Here is a 10,697-nt window from a genome sequence, read left to right as displayed (position 1 = left end):
CAGCGGTCAGAGGCTGAGTGTGGGGAAGCTGATTGGATGCTGACGGTGATGGAGGAGGATGCTGGGATTCTCCGTGCTGCGCAGAAGGGAAGAAGGTAAGAAAGCTGACCAGCAGACCTGAATCTCACCATCTAGTAGGCAGTGGGAGCGGATTTTGGGGGGTGGTTCATTATAGGGAAGCCAGTGGGCTTACTGTATATCCTGGCTGGTGTATTCAGGGAAAAGTGTTTATGTTACGTTAGGATTTGCAAGAGCGTAGAGTAGATATAGAATATTGATTGTATTAACCCCATTGCTGTTCTGCAGTGTGGCCACTAGATGTCCCCACAGCACAACTTTGTGAATCAGGCGGCTGGCCTGCCTGAGGTCCCACCAGCACCTGGGCACAGGGGCGACGATCCCGCACAGGTAGGACCACAGGTGCTGCGGGGCTGTGAGGTGTGGCAGGAGAAGGAGAGGAAAAGGAGTGATGTTATTAACCCATAACATCCTGGACTGAAGTTATGATACACTCTCACTGTAGAAGATAACTGTCCTTTTGGGCAAGATTGTTATGATCCCAGGAGAAGAGGATTTATTATTAGAAAAGTAGGATATTGGGACTTAGACTTTACACCCCCCCCCCCCCACACCACCACACACACCCATGCATGTAACACACACAAGCACGCAGACAGGCACACGCAGACACACGCACAGTCACTCTAATGACAGCACAGACGCGGGTCTTTCTGAAGTCAACATGAGTTTATTAGTCATAGGCTCCCGGTCCCCTCCCACACACCCGAGTCCTCGCAGTGCTGACGGTGGCCCGAGGCGGTGGGCCAATCACGGCACGGCGTGGGATCGCGGGTGCGCCCGTCGGTCAGTCTGTCGTGTGAAGCGTCATCCGTCTTGCTGTGCGCCGTCAGCGCATCAGTGTGAGTGTGTGTGTGAGAGTCTGTGTGTTTGCGTGTGTGTGTGCACAGTCAGTGACAGTCAGCCGGTCCTCTCTCAGTGCTGGATCCTGCGGATGGACTGGATTTGGGGAGTTTGGCAGTGAGAACCCCAGTTTCTCCAGTGCTGGTAGTCTCCACTGTGCCTCTCACACTCCATGATATACTGGTAGCCCCTGTACCCGGGGTACTGGTAACACACCCAGCTGCAGAGAGGAGAGAGGAGGGGGAGAGAGATAGAGGGAGAAGGTGCAGAAATCGGGGGACGAGGGAGAGGGGGTAGTGAGGAGGAAGAGACGGAAGCAGAGGCAGGGAGGGATGGAGAGAGGAAGAGGGTGAAAGTGGGAGAGAGAGACATGAGAGGTGTTATGAGAGGGAGATGGAGGGAGAGGGGGAGGGAGGGGGAGAAGAGAAAATTACACCCTACTCCTACACTGCATAAAATGGACTACCAAATTAGGTTTTTAAAGCAGGTTTTAGGTCACAATTATGTATACAGTAGCAGTATTGTAGTTACATTTATAACAAGGATGGCCTGTATACATTATCTGTACTATAGTGTTAATGTTCTGTATACAGTAGCTGTTCTATAGTGTTGATGCTGTGTTATGGTCTTGATGCTCTGTATAACAGTAGCTGTATTACGGTGATGATGTTGTGTCACAGCGTTGATGCCGTGTGTTACAGTGATGATGCTGTGTCACAGTGATGATGCTGTGTGTTACAGTGTTGATGCTGTGTGTTATACTGGCAATGCCGTGTGTTACAGCATTGATGCCGTGTGTTACAGTGTTGATGCCGTGTGTTAGTGTTGTTTCTGTGTTACGGTGATGATGCTGCATGCAGGGGCAGTATTGCAGTAAGGCTGCAGCAGTCAGGTCGCATTACTCACGCGCCGCACTGCACGTGCATGGAGCCCACTTCGTTGTTGCACCAGCCCATGGCCTGCAGGGAGGGGTAGTCGTCACACAGCTCCGCACAGCGACCCATGAAGTTCTCCTTCTCATAGATCATCATGCGACTGCTGGGATGGGACTGCAGGAGCAGAGAGAGGCTGCCCGTCACACGCGCGCGCACGCACAGTCATACACACACACACACACAAACACACACACACACACACACACACACACACACACACACACAGTCATACATGCAGTCATACACACACACGCACACACACACACACACACACACACACACACACACACACACACACAGTCATACACACAGCCATACACACACACACACACACACACGCACACACACACACACACACACACACAGTCATACACACAGCCATACACACACACACACACACACACACACAGTCATACACACAGCCATACACACACACACAGTCATACACACAGCCATACACACACGCACACACACACACACGCACACACACACACACACACACACACACACAGTCATACACACAGCCATACACACACACACACACACACACTCACACAGTCATACATGCAGTCATACACACACACACACACACACACACAGTCATACACACAGCCATACACACACGCGCACACACACACACAGTCACTTACCGCACAGTAGATGGGGCGGAAGGACATCATCCTCTCCACATGGTAGGACAGGTTTCCGCAGTAAGCGTCCCAGTGGGGGTACTCTCCCCTCTCCAGCACAAACTGCTGTCCCTGGAAGTCATGGTGCTCAAAGCCCACCCAGCTACACAGACAGAGAGAGAGAGAGAGAGAGTGTGTAAGTCCTGATGCTCAAGTCCCACCCAGCTACAGAGAGAGAGAGAGAGAGAGAGTGTAAGTCCTGATGCTCAAATCCCACCCAGCTACAGAGACAGAGAGGGTGTATATATGTGTGAGAGATGCACAGAGAGGCAGACAGAGAGAGGGTGTGTATATGTGTGTGAGAGACAGACAGAGAGACTCACGCTCCACTCTCCACCCTGATGGAGCGGATGTTGTCGAAGCCGCAGTCGTGAATGTTGCAGCACTCGAATGTGAACTCCTGACACTTGCCCTGGAAGTGCTCCTGCTCAAACACTGTCATCTGCAGCAGAAAGAGAGACCGGGCTTAGCAACACCTGTGTGTGTGTGTGTGCGCACGTGTAAGTGTGTGTGTAAGTGTGAGTGTGTAAGTGTGTATGCGTAGGTTTCTGTTCAAATGTGAGTGTGTGTTAATGTGTGTTTATGTGAGTATGCAGCATGTCTTTGTTGAATGTATGCCTGTGTTACTGTGAATATTACAGTGACTCTGAGTGTGTGTTATAGTGAGTGAGTGTGTGTGTGTGTGTGTGTGTGTGTGTGTATGTGTGTGTGTGTGTGTGTTCCTGTGAGTGTGTCTCGGTCAGAGGTCAGAGGTTAGAGGTTAGAGGTCACGTTACCTTGAAGAAAGGAGCCATGCCTGAGCCATAGAACATTGGCTGCTGAGTGGCGTGGGTCTTTGTCACCCTGTTCATCTTTCTATCTGTGAGAGAGAGAGAGGGAGGGAGGTGAGACTATGCTGTAGTATAATAAACCAAGCCGAGTGGGAGATGACACATTGTCTCTGCCTGCCTGTGCTTCAAACGCAGGCAGACAGCAGCGTGAGGAGGCAGTGAGTGGCTGAGAGTGTCAGAGGAGCGCTGTAACAGCTTGTTGACTGCAGAGGTAGCAGCAGGTGTGAAGTGCTGTAGCGCGGAGTGCGGCCTCTGTGTCCCCTCTGAGTGACGGAGCCGTCCCGGGGTCAGACCGGCCGCCAGTCAGCGACACCCTCTCCACCGATGTCAACAACAACCGGCACACTACACCCATCAGTGCTACCAAAAACCAGCTCAACAAGCGGCCATTGTTCTTCAGTGCTTTTTTTTTAATGTTTTGATTATTACTATTTCTGCTGTCGATTGCACTTTATAAATATATTAGTATTTCAGAACGATACGTTGCTATTGCTACAACGTATGATTTTCTTATTTGTTGATAAAGTGATGTGTATAAAATAACTAGATTTTTTTAAGATATAGTAAATACTGTTTTAATTTAAAAGTTGTCAGTTTGTTTTGGTATATACTTTTCGGTTATTTCGCTGGCCTTCGTAATTAAAAGGAAAAAAGTAAACATTCGCAAACAAACGACACTTTCGCAAAATTGTTCTTTTTTAAAAATCACAGAGGGTGAATCTTCATAGCTCTCTCACCGCAGCGGTGAGAGTGTGCGCTTACCTGGTCGGTCGCAGGTCTGGAGTGCGGTGCGCGCCTTTGCGTGGAGCTTTGTGAGAATCTGGCGCTTCGGTTTTATACCGGCGGGCGCGTGCGTGTGCGCCTTTCTGCGGCTCCCCCGCCCGTTACGCCCCCCTTTCTCTCGCTCTTTTCCTTTTTTCTGCGTCCCTTTAATCGCCGGAGCCGCCGAGTCAGCAGATGATATAGTGCGGCGTGGCGAGCGCTGTAAGCCCTTTCAATGCGCCGCAGTGCGAGGCGGAGAGCGGCGCGTTTGCGCTGAATGGGAGCCGCACAATAGGATAAGTCCCGTATATTCGTATAGGTCAGCACTGTTCATCCTATAGTGCACAAAGGCCTCGCTGTGGCCGGGGAACGGGCAATTTGTGACGTGCGTGTGCACTTTGAGAGAAAACTGAAAGAAAATATAAAAGTATTGTGAGCATACTCACATTTCTTAATAAACTTTAGAAAAACTTGGCTCTCCTTTAATTCATAAAGGGTTATTTTCTGTGTCATAAATGGCTACTCTTCGTTTGTCTGTGGACAGCCGCGAGGCCTGAGCGAATGAGCGTTCCGCTCAAACATGGCCGCCCATCCGGTCTCCTCCGCGCCTGTCTTTGGGCCGGGGAACCTCTAACCTCTCCCTCAAGGATTTGGAGGATTGAGCGGGAGCGAGCAGGTGACTTCAAACCGTCACTTCCCATGACAGAGGGACACTTTCTCTAGGGACACTTTCTTTTGAGTCACAAAAATGTGCCAAAGAACAAGAACTTTCTTCTGCAGAACTGCACAGCGTCGCCCCGAATTCATAAAACATAAGTGTGAGTCACATTGAAATGACATATTGTTTATAATATTGTAATTGTTACTATTGATGCTGTTATTATATTGTCTGAAGATGCTACAGTACTGTGTGTGGTGCGTGTGCGTGTGCGTGTGCGTGTGCGTGTGTGTGTGTGCGCCTGTGTGCCTGTGTGTGTGTGTGTGGTGTGTGTGCGTATGTGTGTGGGTGTGTGTGCGTATGTGTGTGTGTGTGTGTGTGTGCCTGTGCTTGTGTGTGTGTGTGTGTGTGTGTGTGTGCGTGTGTGTGTGTGTGTGCGCGTGTGTGTGTGTGTGTGCGCGTGTGTGTGTGTGTGTGTGTGTGTGCGTGTGTGTGTGTGTGTGTGTGTGCGCGTGTGTGTGTGTGTGTGTGCCTGTGTGTGTGTTGGGTGGGAGGGGTTGGAGGCATTTTGTGCACATGGCATTGTTTTGCTGGTGCAGATCCAGATAAAGGAATAAGTTGAATAATGGAGTCTGATGTCGGGGTAAACAGCCTCTTTCATTGTTTTATCCTTATAGACAATATACCGCCAGTACCCATAAGCCCCTGCCCCTCCACTCTGTAGCACACTCTCCGGCACGCTTTAAACATGTGGAGTCTGAAAACCTCTTACTGAATCCTCCATCTCGTACAGCCAGTGTGCCCTGGCTGAACTGAAGTACAGGAACATTACACCGATTACTCTTTATTTATAGGGCCGTTACAGTTTAGCTTTTACACAGAACTGCCATGCAGTCACAACACTGACTGCAGCAGGAGTCCTGCCCTGTGCTGTTATCTCCTGCCCTCTGATCATCTCTTATAACAACACTAAGTTCCTGCTGTATTGAGTCATTTATCCAGCTAGCACTGCAGCCTGGATGGCATAGCTGTGTGTGTGACTGTGTTTTGCTCTTCAGTAGAAGCAGACGGGCTAACTGTAGCTCTGAGCTAACTGACCCAGGTCACAGAGACGCCCGTCAGAATGACCTTAGCGGAGGGTCTCAGCCTCTGCTCCCTCTGGGAGCTGTCTGAGCCGAACGGATGCCTCTCTGCCATCTTTAATATTCACACGTTTTTTCATGTTGTGCAAAAACATGGTGCAGGGAGAGTTAGGCGTGGTCTCTGAGAGCTTCGCCTCGCCCCGATCCCGCCCCAGACCCCGGCTCTCACCCCGATCCCTGCCTCGCCCTGATCCCGCCCCAGACCCTGGCTCTCGCCCCGATCCGGCCCCAGACCCCGGCTCTCGCCCTGATCCCGCCCCAGACCCCGGCTCTCGCCCTGATCCCGCCCCAGACCCTGGCTCTCGCCCCGATCCGGCCCCAGACCCCGGCTCTCGCCCTGATCCCGCCCCAGACCCCGGCTCTCACCCCGATCCCTGCCTCGCCCCGATCCTGCCCCAGACCCCGGCTCTCACCCCGATCCCTGCCTCGCCCCGATCCTGCCCCAGACCCTGGCTCTCACCCCGATCCCGCCCTAGACCCCGGCTATCGCCCCGATACCTGCCTCGCGCCGATCCTGCCCCAGACCCCGGCACTTGCCCCGATCCTGCCCCAGACCCCGGCTCTCGCCCCGTTCCCGCCCCAGACCCCGGCTCTCGCCCCCATCCCTGCCTCGCCCGGATCCCGCCCCTGCCCCCCAGCTCTGCGTTTCTCAGAGAGGTGTTCCCTCAGGTGCCCCTAACAGAGCTCAAATCCTCCATTCACAAGAGGAGAAAGTTTACATTTGCTCACTGTCATTGGTCAGTCAGTGTGTCAGTCAGACCCTTGAGGTATTGATCCGTTTTTAAACCACACCCCTGGGCCCTGTTCAGAGACCCAGCTTTCCTTTAAGATCATTCTTCCGGGAGACACAGTGAAAAGACAACAAGCTGTACAGACAAACACATTCACAGACACATCCATCGAGTCGTTACACACATCCAGACACATCCATCGAGTCGTTCCACACATCCAGACACATCCATCGAGTCGTTACACACATCCAGACACATCCATTGAGTTGTTACACACATCCAGACACATCCATTGAGTTGTTACACACATCCAGACACATCCATTGAGTCATTACACACATCCAGACATATCTGTTGATGTTTGCACTCTGAAATGTATGGAGAAATAACTCAAATAACTCCAATTTTCACTACAATATGGTTCAATGGTCAAGAGACAATAGCTGTCATATGATGACTATTGTGCACTCCTATTGGTTGTTTTGATGCACCAAGAGATTCTGTTGTTGTATTTTAGCTTCTTTGTTGTCTGAAATAGAGATTTCCCTGATGAAGGCATTTAGTCAAAACGCATTGTTTGTGTTTTTAATAATAAAAATATATTCTCAGGCGCTCCCGTTATCACTAACCCACAGAAAGTTGATGAAATACCTGTACATAAACATCATATAGCTAAACTCCGAACATTTAAATTTAGCACTTTTTAAATGAGGTTCAATAATTCCATATCTCAGTAAATTTAAAGATTTTGTCCAGAACAGTAAGTTATTCTTTCAGTATTAATGAAATCTGATCCAGTGTTTGTCTTCTAAAGAGCTCTAGTGGCAGCTCAGAGCTCTTTCAGGTTGTTAGCATATTGATTTTGTCTTCAGGCACCTGGATAATTAATAATCTAGACATTGGCTCATTAGTGTGAACAGAACTGAGACCTAGAATAGCTGATACAGGGTAACCGTGGGTGTCTATTCCTAAAGCACTGGAAATTTGTATAAATATGTATGAATATTGCATAGCAGTAATATTTTAGCTGCTGAGTTGCAGAGCACACCAAAAGCGTTCCCCACTCCGAGCTGTGTGAGCTCCAGTGTCTCAGACTCACGGCATCGTCTCTCCCGGAATTTGACCCCCCGTCTTACTGAAATGATTCTGTTTATCTGCTTGGGAGACTCCTGGGACACTTCCGCATCCTAGATTTCCACCCACACAGTCGGGTGGGGAGTGGGGTCCAGGATCAGGCCTCTGCTCTGAGATGCAGCAGCAGCTCCCTGTCTGGGATTTGCACCCATGACCTCCTGGCTCTGCACTGGTCTCAGTGGTGTTGGTGTTAGGAATGTGTGTGGTGCGGGTGACTCTGAGGGTAGATTGGCATGGGGAGAGTGGCTCCGGTACATGCTCGCTGTTCACGCTTTACTCTCAGTGCATTCAGACTGTGCCAGATGGAAAGCCAGGCGTTGCCAGGTCACTGCTGTAGCGATGCCAGGGTGTTGCGTGGCACTGGAGGGATGCTGCTTTGGCGTTGCCGGGGTGTTGCCATGGCGTTGCAGGGGGCGTTGCCGGGGTGTTGCGGGGGGCGTTGCCAGGGCGTTGCGGGGGGCGTTGCCGTGGCGCTGCCACTCCAGACACCCAGAATTCCTGCCAGCTCACAGACTCATTAACCTCACTATCTCCAGCTTACAGACTCATTAACCTCACTATCTCCAGCTCACAGACTCATTAACCTCACTACCTCCAGCTCACAGACTCATTAACCTCACTATCTCCAGCTTACAGACTCATTAACCTCACTATCTCCAGCTTACAGACTCATTAACCTCACTATCTCCAGCTCACAGACTCATTAACCTCACTATCACCAGCTCACAGACTCATTAACCTCACTATCTCCAGCTTACAGACTCATTAACCTCACTATCTCCAGCTCACAGACTCATTAACCTCACTACCTCCAGCTCACAGACTCATTAACCTCACTATCTCCAGCTTACAGACTCATTAACCTCACTATCTCCAGCTCACAGACTCATTAACCTCACTATCACCAGCTCACAGACTCATTAACCTCACTATCTCCAGCTTACAGACTCATTAACCTCACTATCTCCAGCTCACAGACTCATTAACCTCACTATCTCCAGCTCACAGACTCATTAACCTCACTATCTCCAGCTCACAGACTCATTAACCTCACTACCTCCAGCTCACAGACTCATTAGTGTTCCCAGGTGATCTGACCTGGTTGCTGGCTGCTCTCTGAAGGTTTTAGTTGGACCCTTATGCATTCTGTGTCCCTCTCTCTCCTTCTCTTCCTTTCTTTCCTTCCTCTTTCTCCCTTTCTCTCTCTTTTCCCCTGATCACTTTCTCTCTCTCTCTCTCTCTCTCTCTCTCTCTCTCTCTCCCTCCCTCTCTCTCTCTCTCTCCCTCCCTCTCTCTCTCTCTCTTGCTCTCCCTCCCTCTTTCTCCCTCTCCTTCTCTCTCTCCCTACCTCTCTCTCTCCTTCTCTCTCTCCCTCACGCTCTCTCTCTCTCTCTCTCTCTCTCTCTCTCCCTCTCCTTCTCTCTCTCCCTACCTCTCTCTCTCCTTCTCTCTCTCCCTCACGCTCTCTCTCTCCATCCCTCTCTCTCTCTCTCTCCCTCTCCCTCTCCCTCACTCTCTCTCTCTCTCTCTCTCTCTCTCTCTCTCTCTCCCTCTCTCTCTCACTGATGATGGTGGTGTTTCCATTCTCTGGTGGGGGTGAGCTCAGCAGGTTTTTTTCTCTGTGTCTAATCCCTCCATGGAGTGCGCCAGCGTATAAAAGTGGCAGCGGGCGAGCCGAGGGGCACACACTCCCAGAGAGACACAGCATCTACACCCCCACAGAGGTAAGAGCACAGGGACAGGGGCAGAGCAGACAGGGTGTAACCTGAGACCGAGTGCATAGTTGGACTGCAGACAGAAAGGGTGTAATTGAACTGGGCGGCAGTGTAGCACAGTGGTAAGGAGTAGGGCTCGTAACAGAAAAGTTGCTGGTTTGATTCCCCGCTGGGGCACTGCTGCTGTACCCTTGGGCAAGGCACTTAACCCAGAATTACCTCAGTAAATATCCAGCTGTATAAATGGATAACATGTAAAAATGGCAACCTATGTAAGTTGCTCTGGATTAGAGCGTCTGCTAAATGACTAATGTAATGACTACAGACAGAAAGTGCGTAATTGGACTGCAGGGAGAAAGTGTGTGATAGAATCGCGCACATCAGTGTGTAAATGAGCTGCGCACAGATACTGTGCAGCGCAGCTCCTGTCCCGGCTGGAGCGGCTCAGTGTGGGAGCGGTCGCTCTGAACGCCGGCGCGGAGAGGCACAGCGTGCAGACGGTGCAGCCGCTGCTGCAGAGCAGACACGCAGCTCCCAGCATGCCTCGCTGCAGGTGCAGGGTCTGCCTTTGCCCTGAGGGCCAGACTGTCAGACTCTGAATGCATGGAGAGCAGCCAAACGTGGGCTGAATAAATAAGTGAGACTGAGCGAGCGAAAGGCTGGTTAGCGAATGGTTTGTGTTTGATTGCAGTGCGTTGTGGTGGGCGCTGAGCAGGGTGAGTTTTGCGCTCCTTGGCTGTTGGTGTTCCTGCTGGAGCTTCTCTCTCTGCAGTCTCGTTTCTGCTCTGGCCTGGGTCCTGCCTTCTCTCCTCCTCACGCTCTCTTTCAGAGCTTCACTGAGGGTTTAAATGTTGCTGCAATGTTTCTGAAATGTTGCGAGAACAGGATGTCAGCTGAGGTACTGCTAAATGCTCCCTGTGCCTCTCCCACTCTCAGCACTCCCCTCTCTCTCTCTCTGTCTCTCTCTCTCTCCGTCTCTCTCTCTCTCTCTTTGTCTCTCTCCCTCTCTCTGTTTCTCTCTCCGTCTCTCTCCCTCTCTCTCTCTCCCTCTCTCTGTCTCTCTCTCTCTCATTATGCTCCTTTGTTGTGTTTTATTTTCTTTTTCTCCACTCCTGTTTTCTGGTTTTGTTTCTTTTGTATCTCTTTTCAGAGAGCAGCATTTCTGTTCTGACTGGGGGGT

The 10,697-nt window shown here is 50.8% G+C and overlaps 2 protein-coding genes across 2 annotated transcripts in view; one reads left to right on the top strand and one right to left on the bottom strand.

Moving 5' to 3' along the window:
* Positions 1-375: 375 nt before the first annotated feature.
* Positions 376-10,697, top strand: part of LOC118769940 (beta-crystallin B2-like) — a 15,450-nt gene continuing 5,128 nt past the window's right edge. Inside the window, exon 1 of the mRNA XM_036517367.1 lies at positions 376-408. The gene's annotated coding sequence lies outside the window, so the exon portion shown is untranslated. The remainder of the gene's footprint in view (positions 409-10,697) is intronic.
* On the bottom strand, positions 817-3,396 carry LOC118769951 (beta-crystallin A1-like). Its single transcript, XM_036517384.1, has 5 exons — positions 3,322-3,396; positions 2,869-2,987; positions 2,507-2,648; positions 1,828-1,970; positions 817-1,141 (listed from the first exon to the last, which is right to left on the bottom strand). The coding sequence occupies exons 1-5, from the start codon at positions 3,394-3,396 to the stop codon at positions 994-996; spliced, it is 627 nt and encodes a 208-aa protein (XP_036373277.1). The 3' UTR covers positions 817-993.

Source organism: Megalops cyprinoides, chromosome 22 (genome assembly GCF_013368585.1).
Source record: "Megalops cyprinoides isolate fMegCyp1 chromosome 22, fMegCyp1.pri, whole genome shotgun sequence".
Taxonomy (NCBI): domain Eukaryota; kingdom Metazoa; phylum Chordata; class Actinopteri; order Elopiformes; family Megalopidae; genus Megalops; species Megalops cyprinoides.
The sequence above is the reverse complement of the archived record's forward strand: the minus strand, read 5'-3'. Positions and strand labels throughout refer to the sequence as shown.